The sequence below is a fragment of the Motacilla alba genome, chromosome 13 (assembly GCF_015832195.1).
Source record: "Motacilla alba alba isolate MOTALB_02 chromosome 13, Motacilla_alba_V1.0_pri, whole genome shotgun sequence".
Classification (NCBI taxonomy): domain Eukaryota; kingdom Metazoa; phylum Chordata; class Aves; order Passeriformes; family Motacillidae; genus Motacilla; species Motacilla alba.
The window spans coordinates 8,480,506-8,506,636 of record NC_052028.1 but is presented as its reverse complement, the minus strand read 5'-3'; the positions used below and the strand labels follow the sequence as shown (position 1 = coordinate 8,506,636).

At 42.8% G+C, this 26,131-nt stretch overlaps 2 protein-coding genes across 2 annotated transcripts; both read left to right on the top strand.

Moving 5' to 3' along the window:
* Positions 1-1,047: 1,047 nt before the first annotated feature.
* On the top strand, positions 1,048-16,542 carry VDAC1 (voltage dependent anion channel 1). The gene is made up of 9 exons (XM_038150182.1): positions 1,048-1,160; positions 7,574-7,643; positions 8,198-8,247; positions 8,463-8,615; positions 8,706-8,758; positions 10,904-11,131; positions 14,092-14,242; positions 14,715-14,772; positions 15,604-16,542. Exons 2-9 carry the CDS (start codon positions 7,577-7,579, stop codon positions 15,693-15,695), a joined length of 852 nt encoding a protein of 283 aa, XP_038006110.1. The 5' UTR covers positions 1,048-1,160; positions 7,574-7,576; the 3' UTR covers positions 15,696-16,542.
* Positions 16,543-17,566: 1,024 nt separating this feature from the next.
* C13H5orf15 (chromosome 13 C5orf15 homolog) lies at positions 17,567-23,796 on the top strand. The gene is made up of 3 exons (XM_038150183.1): positions 17,567-17,722; positions 20,571-21,142; positions 22,204-23,796. The coding sequence occupies exons 1-3, from the start codon at positions 17,620-17,622 to the stop codon at positions 22,333-22,335; spliced, it is 807 nt and encodes a 268-aa protein (XP_038006111.1). The 5' UTR covers positions 17,567-17,619; the 3' UTR covers positions 22,336-23,796.
* Positions 23,797-26,131: the final 2,335 nt, after the last annotated feature.

Here is a 26,131-nt window from a genome sequence, read left to right as displayed (position 1 = left end):
TCCAGAGAAATGCTGTTGGGAAAGCAAAGATATGAGCTAGGTAAGAGCACAAGCAGGGAAACTGCCTCCTCTCACCATCCATTGCCACTGTGCAAGGGAGAAAGAGCAGGAAAGAACCAATTAAAAAAACCCAAACAACAAAACAAAACAATGTTTCTGTGAGTGGGATGTAAACTCTCAGTAATGATTCTTTTCTTGACACAGACATCCCTTGCGTGGTGAGGGCAGAAGGGTGACCAGCCAGACCACCAGCAGTTTCCTGGCTGGGATGATTCCCCTGTTTATCTTGTAGGTGATGCTCTAAGCGTCCCAAATAGTGCAGGACTGGGCTGATATCTCATCCTGAAAGTGGCCCAGCTCCACCTCTGTCCCCCTCTGATAGCAGAGCACTCCCTGGCTGAGTGTTTTGTCACCAGGAGAGTGCTGCTCTGGACCCAGTCCAGCTTCCCTGCAAGCTGTGAGGGCTGATTCGTTTATCCGAGGGAGAGTTAGGAAAGCCGTCAGCTCCCTAATTCATGCGAGCCTCTCCACGCCCCGCAGTCAGTCCCCACGGGGGGATCTTGCTGCCTCGCTGAGCCCTGGCTCCCTGGCAGCTCCTTAGAACACTCACCAGATATCATACACAGCCCCACCTGCTCACAGATCCTCTTTCAAATCCTCCCTTCCTCCTTTCCCACCAGTCTTGCCTCAACCAGGATATGGGGAATTGAAATTTTTACAAGACGGGGAGTTAGAATTACATTCTAAATTGAATTCTAGGCAACTCTAATGTAGCTAATTCAGAGTAAATGGGGACTTTCATCAGAATCAGTACAGTTTGCCTTGGAAGGGCCCTTTAAAAGTCACCTCGTCTCGTTTCCCGCAGAGCCGGGGATTCTGGTACCCAGGCGCTGCAGGTGCCCGGGGTCGTACCGGGGCCGGCACCGGCGCATCCCGCGGATGCCGCAGCCGGGGGCCGCTGCGGTGCCTTGAGCGGGCGCAGCCCGGTGCCCGGGAGCGGCCCCGCAGCCCGGGCCGCCCCGCCCGCCGCGGCCGCCCCGCCCCGCCCGCCGGTCCCCGCCCGCCGTCACGCACCGCGGCCGTCGCAGAGCCCGGGGAGGCACCGGGCAGGGGCAGCCGCCGCCGGAGGAGGCCGAGGCGGAGCGGAGCGGCGGGGGCAGGTAGGGCTGTCCCGGGCGGGGGTCCCGGGCCGCGGCGCGGGCGATGCGGGCGGCGGGACCCGGTCACGGGGCCTGCGTGGGAGCGGGGGCAGCCCGCAGCGCCCCGGGCGGGTTTGCCCACCCGCGGCCCGGCGGAACGGGGATCAAACCGTGTCCTTACGTAATGCCGGGCATTGCGACACGAGGGCCTGCTGGGGAGGCGCGGGTGGCCGGGACGTCGCGGGTGGCGGGACAGCGGGCGCCGCGGGGTACCGCATCCCGGGATGCCGCCGGCCGCGGCGCGGAGGCCGGGCTCAGCGAACCGGGCGCTGGCCCCGTGACGGCGGCAGAAAGGTCACTGGGCCACGGCGGGCGTGCGGCTCCTGACGAGCGCTGCAGCATGCGGGATCGTGCTGCTCCTTCCCGGGGAGCAAAGGTCGAAGGTGGCCGTACCTGCCCGCGTTTAGCACCGTCTTGGCTCTGACATCCCTTTCACCTCGCTTCTCCGCACCCCCGGCATCCTTCTTGCGGGTTGGCAAATTCATTCCGATACGTACCAAAACCCCAAGCCTCAAGCCAAGCAGGCAAACGGATTTCTTCTTCCGTTTCATTCTGCTTATTCTCAGAATATAGGTTTGTACTTGTGGGGAATAATGTCAGTTTAAAAATCCCCAATGTCTCTGCTTTCGGCTCCCGTACTGAGTACTGTGGGGCCACAGGGGCAGCTGCCTCGATTCTGCCGTGTCACAGCCCTTGCTGGGAACAACTCTTGCTGGAGGGGGGAAAAGTCTTTGACTCATTCAGTCTTTAGGTATTTGCAAAATAAAAAAAAAAAAAAGGTAGCAAAATTTTCAGAAAATGGAGTGGAGCTGACTCATCATCAGTGACCAATGCAGGGTTGTGTCTCTGGGGAATATTTATAGTGATTCCAGCAGAAACAGATCCCAGCTTGTTTCTCAGATGACTTAGTGAGAATAGAGGTGTGTTGCAGTTTGTGTTGTTGGGTACAGTGGATGGTTGAATAATTACTTTTCTCATGGCATTTCACCTATGAATTTTTGTCAGAAATGGGCTTTTGCACTAATGTAATGACATTCCAGAAAAATGCTTCCCCTCAGTGCTCTCCATCAAAGGTTTGCCCTGATCCACCTTTTCTTCCTGCCCATAGTTTGGGGTGTATGTATGGGGGTGTGAAGGTGTGAGGACATCACTGTTGGCTGCTCTAGGAGCAGGAGGATGTCCCCAGCCCTGGCACTGTTAGGATGGAGGCAGGATGCACAGCTCAGGCCATCCTGGGCTTGGCATCTGCTGCAGGTAGGGAAAAACACATCCACTGGTGTAGCAGATGCTCCTTTCCTGTGTGAGCTGTCACATTGTGCTGGAAGACAAAATTCCATTTTAATTACTCATCCCCATTGATGTGGTGCTGGGTGTTCCTGAGTGGGGCTGGGAGCGAGGGACATGTCCCTTCCTGAGTGCGCTGCTGGGCGTGCGCTGGCCTGGGCCCTGCCATGCTGGTGGCACGGGCTGGGACAGCAGCACTGCTCTTCTCCTCCTCTGCAGGTATTTAACAGAAACAGCTTAATTTACCATGTGGGGATGTGCTTCTGTGTTGTTCCCTTGCAGTTTAGTAACTGCAGTAGCTACAGCAAGCTGTGACTTCCCCCAAGTTAATTTAATCAATACTCGTATGTGATAGTTTAATAAGGGGCTGCCATACAACACTGCAGTTCCTAACGTGTTCCCATAAGATTAAGAGCAGGCTGTCTCTTTCTTTAATTCCATAATTAGTATAGCCTAAATAATAATATTTACATCTGCTTTTAAGGGGTTTATTTCCTTTATGCTCCTCTGTTTATTGGGCTACAGAGTTACTGCATAAACCCTCCTTTAAATGTGCTCCATCATGCATGCAGTTCCAGAGCAAAGCTGCAGTAGGAGGGCTGGGATCCTGCGAGTGTCACAGGGACGCTGCATGGCTTTACAATGCCTGCAACAAAAGAAACTGTGAACTCCCAATCTTAAATTTTGAGTCATAATGGTGCATGGATTATATGATGTTGGCACAGTAGCAAGTTGGGACAAAAAGTGTTGTCAAGTATTGTGTCTAATAACGCCGAGTGTTTACAAACCACGTGCTTTTACTGGCTTCTCAAAAGCCTCATGAATGTGCCCAACTTGATGTTTGACCTCTGTGTGACTGTGCATGTACTTAGGGGTAAGTGTGCTCTTAAATCTCTGCACAATGAGGCTGCTGAACCTGATCTGAAGCAGACTGTGGGCATGACTTGAAGGGAAGTCATAAAACCAAATGTGTGGAGCCAGCACTGAGCTCCCCTGGGAGCCTGGGATGTTGTGGAGGGATGCTGGTGCCAAGTAGAGCTGGTGCCTCCAGGCAGCCATGGGATGTGGAGGGAGCTGGGCCCTGCTCTGTCTGCGAGCAAAGCCCCAGCCTGTGGTGTGCCCACCCATCCAGTGGTGTACTGACACAACAGACATTGGCTGGGAAATTACACTGCCCAGGCTGGGGGTCCAGAAAGGCACCTAAAAGCTGCTTCATTCCAAGGAATAACTTTTCCTTTAATGAAGGAGATAAATGAAAAATAAAACTGTCTTTTAAACCTTGAGGCAAAAGACCCTCATGTGGGTTTTTCCCCCTGCAGACAGACTGTATCTGGTCACATAGCCCAATGCTGTCTCTCCCTCCCAGCTGTTCCTAGCAGCTGTAATGTATCCACCCTGCAAGTAGCATCTTTTGCTACTTGCAAAAGTAGCAAGTACTGTGCTACTTTCATGCTTTTGGAGACAGGGAGCTGGAATGTTCAGAACTACTGGTACCATCAAGAAATGGTACATGAGTTTAGATTTATTGGGAATAAAATGTGGCTGCATAAGGATAAACCCAACCTTTTTACTTTCTTGGCCTTCAATCTGATAGACTTCCATTGTCTTCATGGGAATTTTATTCTTATAATGGACTTGATTCTTGTCTTAAATTTTTAGATCATTCCTTTCCCCATGTAAATATCATAAACCTGATAAGTATGTGCAGGGAAACTTTAACCTCAGCATATATGACAGTTATCAAGCAGAGATGAGTTTTTCTTTGGTTGCAGCCAATCCTTGTATTTGCCAAGGCACCCTGTGGGTTTGTTACTTTTTGGACTGAATTTGATTTAATTGCCCAGAACTGCATCATAGAGTGAAAACTTTGCCATCTGTGACACTGGAAAACACTCAAATTTGGCCTGCTGTCATGAAATCTTCACTGGGGCTGCCTCTTGGGTCCTGCAGCTCCAAAGGGAGCTCCTGTTTTCTCCCTGTGGCAGTTATAAATCAGGCATTCCTGGAGGTATGTTCACAGCAGCACTTGGAGCTTACTCCTCAGTTCAGGTTTTCTTCAGTCATCACTTGTGCTATGGTGTTTCTTACTCAAGAAAACCAAAATATTTTTCACTTAGAACATGTTACAGATATTCTGCTTGGCCTGCTCTGTGCGAGCATTGAGGTCCGTAGTCATGCTGAGCTATTTGCACAGTTGGACAAGGATAAAAGCAGTGAATTCATTTCAGTCCAAACCTAATCTGAGTTAATGTGCAGGGATCCCACTGGTGAAAAGCAAGGGCACTTGGCCACGGCCGTTCCTTGATCCTTTAAGAGTTTGAATCCCTGCTAAGCATGCTTGTCTTACAACCTGTACTCGCACAGGATGTAATCAGGTTTGTTTTCCATCTGTTAAACAAGAGGCTTCTTATTAGCCAGTGCAAACAGAAATTTTTGTTTTGCTCTTGCTGACAATGGCAAGGTTAGCCACCAAGTACAAGCTCCAAGCGTTTTCCACACTCAGCAATTTTAAACACCTCGCTCTCTGTGTGTTATATGATTTGCCTTACAACCAGCAGGGATTTGGCTTTCAGTATTGTCCCCTAATTACAGTAATTGTCTAAGTGGAGCTCTCATGTCTCCCACTGTTCTGGGCCCAGACTGCAGCAGTGGAGTAGCCTGGCACAGCTCATGCACCTGACGAGCCTGGCCACAGCCAGAGGGGATACACAGGCATCAGGGAACAAAACTTGGCTTCATCGGTTTGGAGAAGGGAAAAACATGACTGAGAAAATTCAACCCAAAGGCATACAGCATTCACTTATGAAGAAAATATTTTGATTTTATGAAGTGACTCAAAGGGACTGTTGATAAAATAGATCTGATAGATTCTGAGATGCAGCTGGCAGAGCGGTCCATTATCTTTCAAAGCAATGCTTATTTGATTTTTCAAGTGTAGAGATTTGTAATATTTTTAATTTTTGATGATGCTAAATGGCAATATCCATCAGACGGTTCTCATGGGGCTGGGCTGCTCTGGCAAGACAGAAGCACTTGCTGTACAGAGACAGCTCTTAGTGATTCCTGCCATCCCTCTCCTGAGTGCTGCCTGACTTGGGGGGTGATTTCCAAGCAGGATATTGCATCTTCTTCTAGTGACTTCAATGAGGAGCAGAAGAATTACTTACACGAATATGGCTATACATTCTTAGGGAATTTTTCTGCTTATGATTTTGGGGGTTCTTCCCCCTTTTTCTTCCCCCTTTTTAAGGCTGATTTTGTGTATAAAAATTAAATCCCTGCTTTTATATTTTCACAAAACAAACCCAAGCAGAGAAATTTAAGTGCAATATAAGCAGCTAAAACTGCTTTGGAATATAAATTAAAAAATATTTTAACTCTTTAGCTGGTTGTGTATTTGGGGATGCAATTTAATACTGGATATAGCTGGGAAGAAATGACATGCACCCAAGTAGTCTGCAACTGAAGCTACACCATAGTATGTACCCTTGTATCCTACTTCATGTTCTGAAAAGACTGTTTGCTTTTATTCAGCCACTAGATCTGTTTTGTTCCCTCTAGGATAGGGATTCTTCCTTTATGCAATCGCAATATCCTGCTTTAACAGGCACCAGCTTGTTGTCTAGAGTGCTTGAGGCGCTGAGTGACTGCTGAAAGTCCCTATCTGATCTCCATGGGGTGGTGAGCTTGCCTGAGAGCTGCATCCCAGGCTGCAGCCAGAGAGATATTAAGGCACCCTCGTGCCTTTGGAGCTAGTGGGTTTGTGTGGGATTTAAAGGAGTCGTTTTCTGCTAACATTGAATACTCTGGAGTAAGAATGTCAGGCAGTTTTTTAAGCATTTGCATGCATATGTAGTAAACTGCTTATTACTTTTGAATAGCCAAAAGTTAGTGACTATAGAATTTTAATGCAACATCTGGTATTGAGAGGATTAGCTTTATAAATATGAGTTATCTTCTTTGCTATGTAGAATTCAGAAATCTTGTCTACAAAGACAGATGTGCACCATTTCAGATCACTTGACTTTGCCTCCCCTAAAAAAATACTTTATTTGAATAAGGGAGTAGAAATTATTGTGCTTGGATAAAAAAGATTTGCTTGGTTTGTTCCTCTCAGGATCCTATTTTCTCCTCTCTATATGGTGAGACAATTTTCCCAGTGGCAGAGAAAATGGGATGCATTTATGGCTTTTGCAGGAGGCCACTGACTAAGAATGTCAGGGCCTGCTCAAGATGGGAAAGTGAGGACCTCCATGGCAATGTGGGCATCCCAGGAAAGAAAACACAGGAAGCTGCCCCTGCAATGTCCCCAGCACTGGGCTGTGCCTTTGCAGGGGGCTCCAGTCTGCATTTTGCTGCTGAAGCAGGGTTGTGGCTGCCCTCCCAATGGCCTGGCCTCACAGGGTAGTCTCCCTGCAGGCTGAATTTTTCTCAGCAAGGTCATTTTTTCTCAGGTGCACAGAAAAACACTTAAAGGTCAAAGTCTAAGGAGAGACCTTAACCCATTAATAGTGATAGCAAAGTCAAAGAAAACTGAAGCATAAGAATGACCATATATTGATTTTGCTGACATAAATGTTATCCATTTGCTGTTCTGAATTAGGGGAAGAGAGATGTTCCTGATGGTAGATGCTTGTTCTGGTTACATTTCCTTAGTGAATGAGTTGGGGTCCTAATGCTTTACATCAGAATGCAGAGATCCATTGCGAGAAACAGGAGAAACATTTCCGAGAAATGGTTTGAAAAAAACCGTAAGTTCATTCATGCAGTTACACTGATAAGAAAACAACAGTTAACTCTTTGGAAAGGCACAGACAGTTCCTTTTTAAAAATATATATATAAGCTCTGCAGCCTGTTTCACATCCTTAGTGGCAAGTACATGGTCATTGCTGCTGCTGGCTCCCGAGTGAAATGAAATCACACTCTTTGCAATAGCTGCTTTCTTCAGACTGTATTTAAATGGTGGGTGGGGGATACAAAATGAAAGGGGCTGAAATGGGCTTAAGGTTCTTGTTCCTTAAATGAATTACGTAAATTTATGAACACTGTAGTTTCCTTTTTTTTTTATTTCTTCAATTTTCCTTTCCAGAAAATGGCTGTTCCACCTGCTTATGCTGACCTGGGCAAGTCTGCCAGAGATATTTTCACCAAGGGATATGGTAAATAAAGCCAAAATAAATTTGTTTGTTTGCTGTCTACCTGACTCCTGAAACTGTTAGAATTTTATTACTTTCCCCTGAGAAATACTCCAATTACTTCCATTATAATCCACAGAATCACAGCTTCACATTGCCCTTGCTGTTTGGAAAGGGAGGGTAACTTACTTTTCTTTGATAAAATTCTTCCTGTTCCCCATAGAACTGTTGTTGGTTTTGTGAGAAAATTGTGTGCTGTGGCTGCACCCTGGTATTGATGAACAGGATCACTGATGGCAGTAGTTTGCTTATGAACAGAATGCTGCTCACTGGGAAAAAAAAAAAGTATTATTACCTAATTTGGTCCCAGTTATATTGCTGAGGTCAATAGGATTCATCAGTCAAGTGCTATCTGAAGTGAGTACAAGCTCCTTCTTAGAAACACGTTTTGATAACTGTGCCCTTGGTTTAACTATTTAATAATTCACAGGTGATTTAGAAGAGAGTTTTGAGAAATAAATCAGAAATGCTTTTCAAATCAACATATATATGATTCATATTTTTTACTCACTCTCTAGGTTTTGGGTTAATAAAGCTTGATTTGAAAACAAGATCTGAAAATGGACTGGTGAGTTTGGAAGCACATTGAAATTCAAAACATTGCAGTTGTTTTGTGATTACTGTATATTTTTTTAAAATAAATATAATTACATTTATATGAACTAACATTTAACAAATTATAATGACTGATATGTTCTACAAGTATAAAAATTTGCCTGATTGCATATATGTATATATTGACAAATACATATATTATATCTATAAATTATTTTTTTCTTTTAGGAATTTACAAGCTCAGGTTCAGCAAACTCAGAAACAAGCAAAGTCAGTGGTAGTTTGGAAACAAAATATAGATGGGTGGAATATGGATTGATGTTCACAGAAAAGTGGAACACCGACAACACACTAGGCACTGAGATTACTCTTGAAGATCAGGTAATTTTTGGCTCCAATAAAGCAATTTGCAAATTCACTTACATCAATGTCTAATTAGAAATCCAACCACTGCATTTCTTTTCTGTTCAGCTTGCACGGGGCCTGAAGCTGACCTTTGACTCCACCTTCTCTCCTAACACTGGGTAAGAAATGAGTACGCTAAAGTGACAAAAAAGGCATTTTTAATTTTTTGTCCTGAGTTATCAAGATAGGTAATAATCAGCCTGTGTATGATGAAATCATGTCCATGTCACCTAAATCTTAGTGTTAATAATCCCTTTTTAATCTTTAATCATAGCAAGCAAACTTAAACACAATAGCTTGAAAATTATAGTTAGAATTAGAGAGTGAAGAAAAAGTTGTGGTTTTGCTCCATTGTGTATTTCTGGCCATGTCAGAGGATGAGCTGCTGCCTTAATAAAAGCACCAAACAAGTCAGCTGTAATGCAGAGCTTAACGAGCTCCAGGGGCCAGTTGGCCACAGCTCTGATAGGTTGACACAGAACTGGGCTCTTGTCCCGAGCTGAATTTATCATCCCAATTCTTGCAGGCCACAGTGTGCCTGGGTGGTGGATGGGTATTCCTGACATGGTGATTGGATGCCATGTTTTATGTGGGCCACAGGGATTAAGCAGCAGCTGTAGGTCTAGATGTTGGTTTATTTTTTTTCCCCTGATTATCTTTGTGCAAGCAGTGCTGCCAGTGAGTCAAAATACTCTGCACATCAGCTTCCCAGAGCAGCAGACTGCACTGCAGGCTCTCAGGGTAATAGTCCCAGGGGAGCTTTCACCCTGTCTTTTAGATTTAGTGTTCTGCATTGTCAACTGCTTTCAGTCCACTCCTAATTCTAGATTAACAAGATATTTTTGTTAATTAGAAAAATCCCAAGTCGATTTTTATAATTATTTCTTAACTGGTAGGATTCTTAGAGAAATTAAAAGGAAAAAACCTTGTTCAAGAATGATGTTACAGGTCTAGAAGTGTTTTTTGGGCACTTTACAGACACTGTAGTTATGATTGACTCTGGTTAAATGGAATGAGATTCAATCCTGGTGTGATCTGGCTTAGTTTGACAGTGATACACCATGTCTGAATATGAGACTTCTTCTCCCCCTCCTTACTGCTTACTGACTGTGACAAATCTTTCAGCAAGTAAAGTCATTTTTTGGAGCACTGTGTTCCTACCGCTGTCCCTGTGACATTGGTGGGAGAGGTACTGCTGGCTTTTACAGAAGTTGCAGATGAGTGCTTTTGGCACTCCTGCACTTTATTTCTGATTCTGCAAAACACAAGAAATTCTTGGGTCTGAGCTAATAATAATAAAAAAGAGATCAGTCTCTGTGTGGGTCTGATACAGCACTGATACTGTTCTTGGAGGTTGTTTTTGTTAGCTGACGTGAAAGGTTGATTTGAAATTTCAAATTAGCCTGACTTTTCCAGAAAGATTTCAGTAAAGATTTGGTCAAAGACTTGTAAAAAGAGAAGAAAAAAATCTTAAATAAGAGTAGCTGAACATATTAGACATAATTGTCTTGCCTTGTAAGAGTTTGCCCCCTTGATGAAAATCAGCCTAAGGACACATAAGAAAATACTGTTCTGGCCAATAGTATAAAAATAAACAGGTGACTCAGGATAGTTTATTTCTGCCTTAACCTGGCAGCTTTCTGGTGGCTGTAAATGGCTGTAACCATTAAAGCTCACAAAGTACCATAAGGAGAAATGGGGATGTCAGAGCCACTGAAGCAGCCTGTTTGCTTCACAGCAGAGATTTTCACAAAGTAGTGATTTCCTAATGTCTGTCACAGTAAATAAAATTACCCAATTCACTCGGATTGTCTAAAAATTGTTTGCCTGGTACAGGCTAAAGATTTTTGCTTGGGACAATCAAGCAAGTCCACTACTGTGGACTTCTGGTGGCAAACCTGTACACTTCTACAGTTCCCATTCCTTCCCTGTATGTACCAAACTTCCAAAACCATTGTATCAGTTGGAGATGAGGATATTGTTTTGTAAATTCCCATCTGTGTACAGCTGCTTTTCAGAAGACAGTCCAGAAGTGCTTTGGGGGCACCACACCACATTTTATAGCTCATTTGCAAAGAATTCACTGTAGCTGACTTAGGATTTTGTAAAGGTGAACACTGAGAAGGTGACGGATCATGTGACTCTCTAGGGATGTACATGTTGTCTTCAGGAACTATTACACTGAGTTAAACTAAGTGATATGATGGAATTGCTACCTACAGGTGTACCTTTGCAAAGATATGATACCTGTCTTTTCTCTTTAGGAAAAAGAGTGCTAAAATTAAGTCAGGGTACAAAAGGGAGCACATCAACATCGGCTGTGACATGGATTTTGATATTGCGGGTCCTTCAATACGTGGAGCTCTCGTGCTTGGCTACGAGGGGTGGCTGGCAGGCTACCAAATGACTTTTGAGACAGCAAAGTCTAGAGTAACCCAGAGCAACTTCGCTGTTGGTTATAAGACTGATGAATTCCAGCTTCATACTAATGTGTAAGTACTGGCAGACAGGCACTAAAAAGGAATTTGGAAGGATTTTGCTGCTTACTAAACAATGAATGGGTCAGAGGTTCAGCAATGGTGAACAAGGGAATGGTGAATTGGAAATTAATTCTTCATTAAAGATGTCAAGCTGTATTTTTTCAGCTGCATTACCTTTTCTTTGAGTTGTGTGGGTGAGGGAGTGCATGATGGAAGGAACTGGAACTCACTGAGCACCCAAGGGTCCACTGTCTGTCTAACAGATAAGAATGTTAGAATTCATTAGTGATAAAATAAAAAACATAAGTTATGAAAATACTCTTTGTGAAAGCTGAAATAAAAGCAATGCTTTCTTTTTACACCTGTCAACATCAAGCAAAATGGTGGTTTGATGTGTAGATGAAAGAGTTAATCAGAGGATGACCAAGAACAGGCAAAAGGGAGTGACTGGAAGAGACAGGGACTGGGTTTGTTTTAGTACTGGAAGGGATATGGTGTAAAAGTTTATTTGGTATTGCAACTTCTAGTAATATATTTGCACAAGTATTTGTCCTTTCTGAATGTATCAACAGTGGGAAACCAGGATCAAATTCCATGAAAACCTTAATTTCTCTGTCTCCTGTTCCTCTTAAAAAGGCAATTTATGCCTTTGGGGAAGACAGTTTTTTAAGATTAGGCAATCCCTAATCCATTCTCCCGGCCCCCCCTTTCCGTGCCCTTGGGTAATTGGATATTTTGCATGTAGCAGAGCTATTCCAGGCTGTTTCCATCTGGGGGCTGAACAACTGTTCTGCCTTCCTAGAGCTACTTCTTCAAAGGCCTTCTGTTCCGTTTCATGCTGTTTTGCAGCAATCTGGTTTAGGAAGCTCCCGCTGCCTTACAGAACAATCGAACCCCCACAGCCCAGACAGTATGTTTGAAGGATTGCCAAGGCACAGAAATGTGGGCAGAAAACTTCCATCAAAACAATATGTGGGGTCCCCTTCCACTCAGGAGTTAGAAGTTTCTCCTTCAAGTGCAATGACTTTCAGCTTAGTTGTGCTGTAGCAATTCAAAACATTGTATTATTGGCTTTTGCTATAAAATGCTGTGGTTATTATTGCTCTTACTTAAAGCAACAGCAGAAACTCATAGCAGCAGCAGGGGCTCAGATTTGTTTCTTGTATTCTTGAGGGTCTGCTTCTCAGGTTGCTGTTACAGTACAAAACTGCAGATGTATGATACAAATAGAAATCTTATTTATTTTTAATAATATATTAGTTAGGTGGTTGATGTATTTCAGCTTTGAAAACGTGTCAGAGCTTTTGTATAATCCCAGAAAGAGTTGTGTATGGAACTTCCCCCACTAGGCTGCTTGGTTTTTACATCTACAGAGGTCAGTGTTTCACTGGGATGCTGTGGCAGAGCAGATAATGTAACTAGGTGGGGCATGAAGCATGTTGTTGTGTTTTTTTTTTTTGTTCCTGGCATTACATAAACCAGCTAGGGACTCTAGAAAGTTACTTGCCTTCAGGGTGCCTTAATACATTACTTTTCATAGGGGGCTCGTGTTAATTTTTTACTATAACTGCATTAAAAGTGCTATTATTGGCATAAAAAGTGCTATTATTACTATTAGAGTTGAAAATAAGTTGACATTATTATTATTCTTTAATAATAAAAACAAGGGAGGTAGGGCTGGATAATTTCTAGTTTTAAATATGACTTTCCTCATTTTTTAAGCATAGCTCAGACCGCCCCCCCGCTAATGTTGCAGGTCAAGACAGAGCTGTGTGGGAACCTTGCACAAAATCTGCCTGTATAACCAGCTCTCGTCAGTCCTTTTTAATCCCTCCTTTTCTTGAGAGCCAAGCACATGCAGTTAATGTGAGCTTCAGTCTTATCTGAAGTAAGTATTGTAGTGTTTTTCTGGAAGAATTGCTCTAACAATTTAAAAGGCTGTTGCTATTGCTTGAACTTCTAAATAGGCATATCACTGCTGTTTGTGCAACTGTTATGAACTAAAGAATATCAGACCAAAGGGGTAAAAGGGAAAAGATCCTAAATCTACCCCTTTTTGTAATCACTAAAGGTCTGGTGTACTCTAATAATTGGAACCAGATTATTTCACAGTTTAGAAATAACCCCAAATCTTCCTGGGGTTTAAAGCCTGTTTTCTACAATATGTTTGTATCCTCTCTTTAAGAAAATAAGCAAAAATGGAAATTCAGATGCTCACTGGTTTATGAGGAGTGAAAGGCCTTTAGCAGTCTGTTGGTTTTGTTTTTATGATCTGCATGCTCTAACGTTTTGCCTTTTATTTACCACACTTTATTCCTGTGTGACAGTGGGGCAGTAGTAATTGGAAGTTGTGCTACTCACCATTCAGCTGAGGGCCAGTGCTCTCTGCAGAGCAAAATTAGCTCCATTTCTGTTTCTAGTCCATAGACCATAGCACAGATGTACCATAAAGACTGTTGCAAATGGAACTCATTTGCAAAAGCCTATAGACTTGCACATTAAACTGGCATCTTCACCTGTGATACAGTTCCTCTGTGTCTGGTAAAAGCATGCTGACATGGCAGTTTTGGGATGACTCAGGCTCTGTGACTGGGGTACAGCCCTCTCAGGGCACAAGGAAACATTTGCCAGGGAAAAGAATTATTTCAGAGTCACACAGGGAAAAATAAATCTCTCTACTACAAAGATTCCCATCTACAGGAAAGGGAAAATTAGAAGCTGTCATCATTGGTCTAATTTTTGATAGTCTGTCATGGGTTGTTTTCAGTTTCAGAAGTTGTGGAAATCTGCAATGAATTGAAGTGTCTAAAAATAGCTTCATAACCAATCTGGCCTAATGTCTCTATCTTAGTTGTTATAGGGGTATTTAATGAGGTGTAAGTGGATGTTGTGCAAATACAGCTCTTACTGGAAAAATAAAAGATGATTGTTTTGGGGTGCTGTTTAAAACGACACTAATGCATTCCTTCCAGGAATGATGGAACAGAATTCGGCGGCTCCATTTACCAGAAGGTGAATGATCAACTGGAAACTGCTGTGAATCTGGCTTGGACAGCTGGAAATAGCAACACTCGCTTTGGAATAGCAGCCAAGTATCAGATTGACCCAGATGCCTCTTTTTCTGTGAGTCCTGCGCATGTACATTTATATGCATTTGAAAAGAAGTGCTTGTAATGGAAATGGAAAGCAGCCTTTCCATCAGCAGAGCACGCTCTTGATGCAGTTCTCTGCTGTGTAGCTGGATCTGTTTGTTTTGGTTTTGGCAGCCTGAGAGCATGGCTATTGGATTTTCCTTAAAAGAAACAGAATGTTTTATTGTATTACTGGGCACTATTTTGAGAATTTTTAATTTTTTCCAGACTGACACAAAAACAATGTTAATAAACCCATTCTTTTCTACAGTGGCTGTAGATTCTTTGAGATTTGGGATTTAAGTTGTAGAAAAATTAACTCTGGATTTATCTGGGATTTAAAACTTGAAATCCCTACATGCTTAAAAGCTGTTGCATAATTCTCAGGCATAGAGAACTCTGAAGAAAGATACTCTATTATTTACTATTTATTACTAAATAATGCTTTATTGTTTCCCTTTAAGGCTAAAGTGAACAACTCCAGTCTGATTGGGTTAGGATACACTCAGACTTTAAAGCCAGGTAAGTCTATGCATAAAAAACTCAGAATCAATTAAGTGATACTTTAATCTTGAAATATCAGAAGTTTCTTGGTGATAAGTATGATGGGTTTTGTAAGATTGCTCTTCTTGCTTGGCAAGCCAGTGATGAACTTTTCTAGGGACTGTTCTGTTAATTTTGGATATCTGTTGGAAGCAGAATTATTAGAGACCATTGTCCACTGACCAGTCAAATAGTCTCTCATGTTGATATAAAGTATGTGTATAATATTTTATGTCACAGATCAGTTACTAAATTTTTAATATTTTAGAGGCTTCCCATTGCAGAGTTTATTCTTCTTAGAAATGTGACTTTCTCAAGGTCCCCTGGCCCAGGAAGAGGGCAATCTTTCTGCTGCAAAATTGGTTTTAATGTAGTGTAATAAATCTGCTGCCAGAATACTGAGCAGATTGACATGAGATATTACTGCAGATGGGGCTTGGGCTTTTTCATACCCAGATTTTAAAGTGGTTTAGAAAGGTGAGTATGTATCAAGGTCCCAGGTTTTTGTAATTCTGGACTCTAAAATTAGATTAATCAGTAGACCAGCAGCAGTGAATTGGCTCAGAGCTTTAATTACTCAAAGTGATAAAAAGCAGAATCTATCATCATGGTTTATTATAAATTTCATAATTCAAAAAGATTTCTTATCTGCAAATTGTTTTAAAATGCCCAGTCCTTTCAAGGCCAGCTGCCAAATCCCATTAACTTGGCTACCCAATAAATTAAAGCAGTAACAGACAAGGCACTTTCTGAACATAAAGCTCATTCCAAGTTTTGAGTTGACTTTTCTCTCCCTTTTCTCTTTTGCAGGTATCAAACTGACGTTGTCAGCTTTGTTGGATGGCAAGAATATCAATGCAGGGGGTCACAAACTTGGTCTAGGATTGGAATTTGAAGCATAAGGAGTGATTTCACAATTGCTAATCTGAAAATACAGCATAGCTACCTTCAGAAAATAGTGTACCTTTCAATGTTTTGTCTGGGGTGCAAGTGTTGCTACGTATCTGTCCTGCTAGTCCTGGTTAAAGACAGCTAAGCTTTAAAAATGATGTTAAAGAAGCGGAGACGAAATCATAAATAAAAAATCCTAGCTTTTTTTCTTTATGTAATTGCTCATCACATCTGTCAGCTGCCACATGATAAGAAGGAAGGAAGGTGTTGGTTACCTCTACTAATATATTGATGGCACAAGGAATGTGATAATGTGTTCTAAAACCTAGGAATTGTAGACCACTATATTGTACTGTTCAGTGTGTAAGCAAAATGTTCTGACACCTAAGGTTTCAGTCAATGAGGGAATGTGCAAAACTGTCTGAAAAAGGGATTTTGAAATTTATTTTTTTAGATATGTGTTTCATCCATGGTTTGTCTTACTTGGTTATCCCACACCTACTGCTGTCTCCAGAATGCTTTAGGTTGTCTACCTTGTCCAAGTCCTTGTGGAGGAGGTTTGATGTGACTCAGCCAATACTGCCTGTCCTGTGTTGTGGTTCCTTCCCCTTGCACTGATGAAAAAGCTTGTAAAATGGACATAATCAGGGAAGAGTCTTTGCAACTGCAATCACATAGTTGCATCACTAATTCTAAACGGAGTTTTCTTTTATTACCACTTTTTTTTAGCAACTAAATGGGTACATTTTTAGAGAGTCTTCCATTTTGTGTGGAACTAGACCCCAAAATGCTGTACTTGACACTACTAAAAATGGATAAAAAACCCAAACCTGACTTGAATAAAATATTGAAATGTCATCTTTTACTCTGTCTTTATATTAATTGTGAAAACAATTTCATCTACATTTGTGGCTCCAGCAGAAGACTGGCAACATCTTGGTGCATGTTTTGTACCACACAAACCAAAAATACTTAGTAGAATTAAATTCCAGATGTGGCACTGTTCTTAGTGCTGCCTAAGCTCTGACAACTGCACATTACACGTGTTTATCTCATGGGTAAAACAAGATAACGTGACTTATTTGTCCTTTATTACAGAACTCAGTAAGTGAATTACCTCTCTATAAACAAGTATGTGTGGGCAATGAACAGCTTGGATCAGCTGCAGCGGCTGTTGATTAGTATTTGTATTTTTCACGAGCAGGCCATGGCCGTGGGTGGCTGCAGATGGCAAGAGCTGCGGTGCGGGACGTGCCCGATGAGGCAATGCCATTGCGACAGCGAGACACTGCAGGGCCACCGCCTCAGCGACAGCCCGCAAGTTGGGCAAGGCTGGCTTCCCCCTCACCGGGAGCCGCTCCTGAGTGTTTCCTGCCTCAGACAGTGAACCCAGCGCTGCTGGGAGAAGGGGAGCCCTTCCAGACATCAGAGATCCGACAGAACCGGGCGCACTCAGCTCCCAGGAGCATGGCAGACACGAGCAGTGAGAGGAGCAGAACCGGTTTAAAGCCGAGATTGGAGCATCCAGATCAGATATTCAGGAAAACCTTTTCACTGTCGGGGGGCCGGGCACTGGACCGGCTGCCCAGGGAGGCGGTGGAGTCGCCGGCCCTGGAGGGGTTTCAGAGGCGCCGGCATGTGGCGCTGGGTGATGTGGTTTAGGGGCTACGGTGGCGGTGCTGGTGCAGGGTTGGTCTGGACGGTCTAAAGGGCCTCCCAGCACTGCTGGTTCCATGACCGTGCGACTGCAGCAGCCCGTGACCGCACGGTTCCACCACCACCATTCCACTATTCCAGCATTCCAGCGTTCCCCCTTCAGTGACGCGGCCGCGCCGCCCTCAGCCCCTGCGCGCGCCCCGCGCCTTCCCGCCCGTGCGCGTGCGCGGCCGCCTCACGGGGGGCGGCGCCATCGCCACGTCCGCGGAGGGGGCCAAGATGGCGGCGGCCGGCGGCGAGCGGCGGGGCCGGGCGGGCCGCGCCCTGTGCTTGCTGCTGCTCTGCGGCTGGGCCCTGGCGGCCCGCGGGGAGGAATCCCCCGGTGAGCGCCGCGGGGCCGGGCGGGGGGGGGGGGGGGGGCTGGCTGCGGGCTGTGGGCGTAGCGCGGTCGCCCCGCCGGTTTCTCTCACCGGTCTCTTCGGTTGGGCCTGGGGCGCTGTGCGGCCTCGGCCGGCGCGGGTCGTGCCGTGAGGTGACCGGGCCTGGCCTCGGCCTCTGGTCTGTTTGGGCCGGGCTGGGGGCAGCGAGCGCTGGGCTGTGCGCAGGGGAAGGGCAGTGCCCCGGCGGGGGGCGGGAGGCCGCCGGCCAGGTGTGCAGAGCTTTTGTTGCTGTGAAGAGCAGTTTGGCTGGTCACTTCATTCATCAGATTTGGGGTTCTTTTTCTGAATACTCTCTCTGCGTCGTGCCTGGTTTTAGTTTCCCCTCTGCTAGAAATTGAGCTTACGTTATTTTGCAAATTGACTCCTAGTTAAGTGTTTTCTTTCTCCCCGTTAAAACTACAGAGGGCTGTAACCAAAGGCTAATAAGAAATGTCTGTTTCAGGGGCAGTGAGTTTCTCTTTGTTTTGAACGGAGTACTGGCTGGGCAGTGAAGAAAAGGGAATTAGTGAAGGAAAAAAGAAAAGTGTTTGATCCATGCTTGTCAGACAGTATCTCCACACCAGCTGTATTTGTATTGCCCCCCACCTGCTTTAATGGCTGGGCAGTAAGAATTTGGCACAGAAATCTGAAGGAAATGGAGTGTTTTTAACTTCAGGAGTCATGAAACAACTTGCTTTACTGCTTTCTAAAAGTAGTTTTCCTGAAAGTGAGTTTTAACCATGATGTGTTTTTCTGTGCAGTGTTTGTGTTGCTAATTCTGTCACCGTGATGAACATTAGTATCTGTTTCTGAAGCTGAGGCATCTCTGGATCTAAAAATCATCTGACAGTGTTGTGTAATCCTAAACAGTGCAACCACAGTTTATAATGCCAAATAGTTTTGGGTAAATATCATAAATCAATTGTGGTTTAGCTGCTAAGCTTCCAGCTGCTAGTAAAACAAAAACCCATGCATATTTTAGGAATAATAGGAAATTGCTCTTTCTCAGTCTGAAGCTGCAGCAAGAGCCACTGGGAGTCTCTTGCATTTAAGCATACATCCTTCTAAAACTTCAGCGTTAAAATGAATTCAATATTAACTTGAAGTGTAAGGCCACATGCAGTACAGTTTTATGGGCAAAATATGCTTGTTTGTGTTTCAAACAGTTTAGGTATTACTCTGTAATAGATTTGTCTGTTTGGGGAGGGTAGCAGTAAGGTTGACCTCACTCACAATATGCCAGCTAGCTATAAATATGAAATTATCTTGCAACTGCCTTTCCTCGTATTTATCTCTGCGTATGCAACTAGCTGGCTTAAACCTGAGGAGAGATCAGAATTCCCTAAACTTGTCCTGGATAAGACCTGAACAAGTTAATGTTGATACGATAATTCAGATGAGCAGTTTTTTTCAGTAACAAAAAGTGCTAGATGTGAAATGGTTGACTCTGAATTTCAGCAGAGAGGCACTGTGGTGTCTGCTTCATGCGAGATGAGTTGAGTCTTCTGTGTTGTACAGTTGGTTAAAGAGTAATTCATACTGCAGAAGTGTGCCATGTAAACAAGAGCTCTGTTGTAACTGAACCTCAGCAAATACACAAGTTCCATGAATAACATCATTCAGTGTCCCCTCTATAATATTTTACTTACAAGTAACCTGACATGAGCAGTTGCTTGAATGCTTCATTTTTAGAGTCTGTAACTTTCCCCTGAGCCTTGAAAATGTGTAATGAAAGTATTGTTGCTTTTGTAAAATGAAAAATTAGTTTGGCATGCCAAAATATCAGGCAAGTATGGTTTCCCATTTTAAGTGAAAATGCAGGCTGAAAGTCTAAAATTTGTTCTACATTTTTTAAGATGCCTCTGGATTTGAATCTGGTAGTGATGTGCTGCAAACATGAATAGTTTGCTTGTTTTTAGGCTTTTAAAATTGCCTATTAAACTCTCTTTGCATCTTTTTTTTTACTGTCCTTTGGATAGAGAAAAGGGACCGTGGGCTCTGTATCTGGGTTTAAAGCTCACCTTGTTTTTTATGTAGTTCTGCAGAGTCCTCCCAGCATTGGAGAGATTGTGAATTTGCCTGAGGGTGCATTGTTACTGTGCCATTTCTGACTTACTTCATTACAATAACTGCTGCCAACAAAAGGCTTTCCTCCAGGAGCATGGGCAGTGTTTGTTTTTAACCCGTGGTTCAGTAGTGTAATTTGAGGTAATATAAGGTTGGAAATCTGTTTCAGTGTCTACAAGTTCAATACAAATTAGTGCCTGGGAAGAGGTGCTGCTGTCTTGTGTCCTGACTGAAGGGACTTCACAGCATCTTCTCATTTTTTGTTGGTAAAACATGCAATGGTGAAAAATGAAAAATAACTGCAGGAAAAGCTTTCCTGAGAACATCCTCCTTTGTAGAGCTCAGCTCATTCTGTGGGAGGAAGAATTTGATGATGGAGAAAATGCTAATCATGTATGATTCTACAAGATGTCATGAATCCACAGAGGGAAGGATGACACCTCTTTGAAGTTCTTATGTCTGGAAAACAGGCGTGCTAAGTTTTTCAGGGATACTTTGCCACACTAATCAGAAGGCATGTTCTTCCAGCCTTTAGCTCCTGTCCCACTCAAGACTTTTCTTTGGAAGTTGCCGAAGTGCAGGAGTATGGATTTCTGCATATGAATGCTGAAAAGTTTGCAGTGTGACATATGCTGTGTCCTTCGTATGGTTTCTTGTCCATGAAGGAAATTTGTGGCAGTAGTTTTCTGTCAGAGAAGTCAGTGCCTTGTGCATAGTGCTGATTGTTTCTCATCCTTTTCTCAGGTTCTGTGAAAGAAGATATGCTTACAAAAAATATTTCTTCTGCAAGTGAGAATGAAACACTGAGTAGATCCCAGAATTTGACAGACAGCTTGCAGAGTTTAACTTCAGCAAGAAAGGAGGCCAAAACTAATTCGGTGACTGCAGGAAAGCCACCTACAGCAAACGGTGACTCTTTGTCACCTGTTGTCCCTGCTAGTCCAGTATCACAGGTGGATGTTGATGCTTCTGAAGATACTAAAATTGAGGAAGAAGATCTTCTAACAGATTTGAAAGACACACTAAATAGTTCCCCACCCATCATCAAAGAAACTATGGAGTCAGATGGAGATGACTATGCCTACGAAATGACACCGAATTCCAGATACAATCCAGACCTTCTAGACGTGTCAGAAGATGACAACTCTGACACCATCAGTAATTACAACGAGGAGATCAAGACCCTTGATGAGAAGATAAAAGCTGTTTCTGTCTCAGGGATGGATGAAGAAGAAGACAGCCATTTCTTTTTTCATCTGGTTGTAGTTGCCTTCTTAGTAGCTGTTGTTTATGTCACCTATCACAATAAGAGGAAGGTAGGTGGGCTCTGAAAGGTTGAGAGAAACAGCTGGAGTGTTTAATATAAAGTTTCATTCCTTTGTGCATGTTTTTAAGAAGAGGAGCTTAGCTTTTTGAAGAATGAAATCTTTGGCCATTTAGTCTTGTGGTGATGCTAATCTGTAGATCATTAGTGTGATTTTTATCTGCACAGTGAAAATGAACTTGAATTAAATATTTGCAATAAGAAAATGAGTTAATTGGTAACATCAGTAATCAGTCAGTAGTGTAATGGACACTGGCAGTGCACAACATGAATTCTATAAAGGAGAACCAGATCCAAGTCAAGTGGGGGTGAACGATTAACTAATTTTTTTTTCTGCAAAGGAAAGCAAGAAATTAAGGGAGGTTTAGCTGCAAGTGCTGTAGGAATGTTCTTGTTATGATTGTGATAATCCTTCTAATAGTCACTTTAATATGGTCTTTATATCATAGACATTCTGAGGATGTAACCACAAACTTTTAGGAAATGTTTAATGCTGCTTCCAGTTTTACATAGAGAAGCTACTAAGTTACTATTTTCAGGTAAATGTTTCTTCAGTACAAACTAATTCTCTGTGTCTCCAAAATAGTCCAATTGTTGTTATTCCAAAATATATTGCTAGCATTAAAAATCAACTTCAGCCCAACCAGACACAACAGAGGTGCATGCACAAATTTGCATTAAACCGTAGATTACTTTTTAGATATGAAGAAAGTTTAGTGCTTATCTTTGGGGGAGAACACTGATCTGGGTTAGGATTTGCAGGACTCTGAAAGAAAAGCAGCTAAAACCCCAAAACCTTCTTTACTGTGCAGTGGCCTATCTGTAATGTGCGTTGCCAACTCTTTATCGGAGAGGATGTTGAAGGCTGCTGCATTTTGAAAATTTATCTGAGAGCAGTTCAAATAAGTAGTTAAAAAATGTATTGTCTCTGCTGCAGTAATGCCCTTGGCAGCACGGGGGGTAAAACCATGGTGTCAGTGCCCCTGGGAAGCTGTCTGTCAAGCCCAGAATGTTTCTGCACAGCATCTATAAGTTGTCCTGTTTTTCTTTCAGATCTTCTTGCTGGTGCAGAGCCGAAGATGGAGGGATGGTCTGTGCTCCAGGACAGTGGAATATCATCGTTTAGATCAAAATGTCAACGAAGCCATGCCTTCCCTGAAAATAACCAATGACTATGTGTTTTGAAAGCACTGTGACTTGAGTTTGCTGAACTTATCACTCTTTGCCTGCCCAGTCATGTAATGATATTCAGGTATTCTAAATAAGCTGCTTGTACAGAAATGAGATGTACTCTCTTTGACCTGGATGTTTTGGAGATTAAATCTCATGGAAGATCAAGGGCATGATCCATCTGTTTGCTACTTTGGTTGGGTTTTATATCAACTGTGAAGACAGAGAATTTAATAAATTAGTGCTCTTTCCATTCATTAAGCATCATTCCCTTCTGTCTGGAGCAGTCTTAATAGTCATACTACAAAAAAATAAGCATAAAATATTTTAGGTCTAATAAATTAATGACTTTGGCATCACTAAATCAAATTAATGATCTCTTGGCTAATCACTTACATGGCTCATAAATTCCACTATATTGCAAACTTAAAATATAATTACTTTTTTCTGTGCTTAAATTCTGATGCTGCAAATCTTTAATCTCATTTTTTCTGATTCTGTTTTCTTGTTGCATAATTTGATCCTATTTTGGCAAAATAGCTAGAATGGCAATTTAATAATTTATGTATGTGTTCATGCCGTAAATAATTTAAAAACAATTATGTATAACCCATTTTATTTCAGAAGTTCTAGACCATATATTTCCTAAAATGTTTAAGGTGTTTGTGAAGGTATGCAGCTTCTTGACTGTCCTTTTTTTTCTCTGCTGCTATTTATGACTTCATTGTTTTTGTAATTAATGAGTGGAAAACAAGCCTTGTTGAATAATTTTACTAAAATGTAGATAGCTGACAGCTTTCAATACATCGAAGCTTCCTGTTCAATTTTAGGACAGTTGGGAAATGGCTATGTGATTTGTTATAAGTAGGAGAAACTGTAAGAATAATTTATTTGGTTCTTTTTCTGACCCAGGTAACAGACAGGTGAAGGTAAGGGTGTGGGGGCCGCCAGTCTGTGGACAGTGCACTCTCATTTTTGACAAACATTTATGCATTAGTGTAAATCAGGTTACTGCTGCAGTAGTTTTTTGGTTTTGTTTTTTTTTTTTTTAATTTTGTCTTTTGTACTTCCATTATTTATGTTTTCATGAGTTGTAAAATATAAGATTTTAGTTTTCTGTACATTCTGTTTGTGATTTAGTTTTCAGACTGATACGTTTGTAAATAATGGTGAATCAGAACCCCATAATCAATGACTTGGTATTCAAGTAGTTATGTAACATTTGGAAACAAATCAATTTCACGCCTGTTGGCATGAAGAGTCTGAAGGCATGATACTGTTTTAGGAATGAAATGCTAAAAGTTCTATATCCTACTGTTAAATGCATTCTTTTCATAACCACAGGAAGTAAAGCACAAACAAAATATCTCAAAACTCTTTTCTTGCAGTAATTTTTATTGTATTTGGACTTGTATCACTTAATATTTTGAATAAGGTTTTTAAAATAAATGATAATAATAAGCCTGTGTTTCTTACCTTAACTATTTCACTGCTTTTATACAGTAACTTACGATAGAGAACTTGCTTAGGCTTGGAATTGGAAACCATTTCAAAACCATCTTCTCTTGTTCCCCATACTGGGTGAATGAAGGTTTGTTATGTGTATCTGTGTAGGGTAGATAGCAAGGCTTAAATTAAATATTTTAAGCTGTGGGAATTAATACATTCTTTAACAAGATTTGTTTAGCTTAAGTTATTTAGTCTGTAATTCTTGTGGAAGATATTTGCAATTCTTACCTGAATATACCTACTTGGAAGTGTAACACTGCTGTGGTCAAGATCTAAAGGGAAAGGTTACTTCTCCAAGCTTCTTTAGGATGTTTAAATATTGGAATTTGAGGAGGTGACTAATGCTTTTGCACTCAAGAAATTCAGTAACTTTGTCCTTAAAAGAAAGTTACTGATTATAGAGTGTAGTGATTTTGACAGCAGAAAATAGTACGTTCACCCTGGGCAGAAGCTTGTGTTCCTTTCAGCTTGGTCCCACAGGACCCACAGCGAGCAACCTGACTGTGCAGAACTACAGTGGTACCCATGTGAGAAGTTTCATTTCCTCTTCAACCCACCCAGTGAATTAGGCCAAAGAGACAAATGTTTCATTTTCAGCCACTTCCCTCGCTATAATAGCTACAATACTGTTAAAAAAATACAGACAATTAACATCAGCCTAAATTAGTAGAAATAAGGCACATTCTGTTACTTTCTGGAGTTCATAGATATGAACTTCATCCATGCTGGCTGTCTTCCAAAGCTCTTGAAGCACAGTTCAACCGGTGCAATAAAACCAATGTAAATGTGTTCTTTCAGCTTTCTGAACAACTGAGTGTCTTCTTTAGGACTATGTGTCTAAGCAATAATCTTGCATTTTCTTGCCCTGCTTCCTTCAAATTGTCTTTGTGGATAGGCTGTCTCTTAAGAAGAGATCTTCATTAATCTAATTACAGCTTTTAAGCTGTTCCTTACAACAAACCCACTAACTTCTGGAGGAGGAATGGACGCAGCTGATGGCATGATTAACAGCTTTCCCTGAAAAGCTCACAGAAGGCAAAGGCTTGGTTTAGCTCAGTTAGCAAAGCAGGTTGTTTTGCAGTCAGCACATTTTAAAATGCTTGTAGGTTTAGCTGTGCCATGACAACACCTGTCCCGCAGATGTGGGATGTTCATCAGGTAATTAGGCCTAATGACCCCTGGGCAGGGCTGCAAGTGTTAAATCAATCCTTGGCTGAATTGCCCATGTAGCTGTTCTCTGAAAATGCTCTTCATGAGGTTACCTTAGAGGAGAAAATCACATTATCATGAGCCTGCTGCTCATGAAGTCATACCAGGACTGAAACCTTTTGAGTGGGTAAGTGATGTTTGAGGTAATGAAATGATGGTTTGCACATGTGTCTTTATTAGAGATTTGCCTCACTCAAGTACCACAAGCACTTGAGATGAGCAGTTGTTCTTTGCTTGCTCTATTGTGGTGCACATCCTCTGTCACAGAAGTAAGAGAAACTTTTTGAAAATAAAAAATATTTTTAAAAATTATGTTCTTCACTAATGATAATAAGGGCAGCTTATAAGAATGATTTTAAATTCAAAGGGAACTTATATGAATTAGAAATCCTTGAAGTTCTTTAACAGTGGGTTTAGTTTGGGGAATTACCTAAACAGATGCTCTTTTTGGATACTAATTTATTTTAAGGACTTGTGGTGAGTCTGTCAGGTTGGCAGTTACTGCAGAAAGTTGCCCCAGGAGATGGTTTGGTCACAGCAAATGATACTGTCATGATAATATCAGTGTTCTTGAAACCTGTGCACTGCTGAGGGCCAGCGTTCAGTAGCGGGGCTGCAGTGCCCACGAGTAGCGGCGATTTGTGTCCGACAGAGGCACCGTGCTGTGCCGGCCGTGCCGTGCGGCAGGGTGAGAGCGTGGCGGTACCGAGGTGATCCCGGCAGGGTGAGAGCGTGGCTGCCTCGGTACCGAGGTGATCCCGGCAGGGTGAGAGCGTGGCCGCCTCGGCAGCGAGGTGATCCCGGCAGGATGAGAGCCTGGCCGCCTTGGTAGCGAGGTGATCCCGGCAGGGTGAGAGCGTGGCCGCCTCGGCAGCGAGGTGATCCCGGCAGGGTGAGAGCGTGGCTGCCTCGGCAGCGAGGTGATCCCGGCAGGGTGAGAGCGTGGCTGCCTCGGCAGCGAGGTGATCCCGACAGGGTGAGAGCGTGGCTGCCTTGGTAGCGAGGTGATCCCTGAAGCAAAGCTGGCAGTGGCGATGCCCCAGCTCCACCCTGGCCCGCGGCGGTGCCGAGTTGTTTCTCGGGCTCACTTGTG

Bases quoted from the DNA above. Each gene is read 5' to 3' on its own strand.
- VDAC1 (XM_038150182.1), top strand. From the start codon at position 7,577: ATGGCTGTTCCACCTGCTTATGCTGACCTGGGCAAGTCTGCCAGAGAT. The intron at 8,616-8,705 runs GTAATTTTTGGC...TTTTCTGTTCAG, and splicing joins AGATTACTCTTGAAGATCAG to CTTGCACGGGGCCTGAAGCT. The intron at 8,759-10,903 runs GTAAGAAATGAG...TTTTCTCTTTAG, and splicing joins ACCTTCTCTCCTAACACTGG to GAAAAAGAGTGCTAAAATTA.
- C13H5orf15 (XM_038150183.1), top strand. From the start codon at position 17,620: ATGGCGGCGGCCGGCGGCGAGCGGCGGGGCCGGGCGGGCCGCGCCCTG. The intron at 17,723-20,570 runs GTGAGCGCCGCG...TCCTTTTCTCAG, and splicing joins CCGCGGGGAGGAATCCCCCG to GTTCTGTGAAAGAAGATATG. The intron at 21,143-22,203 runs GTAGGTGGGCTC...TTTTTCTTTCAG, and splicing joins CCTATCACAATAAGAGGAAG to ATCTTCTTGCTGGTGCAGAG.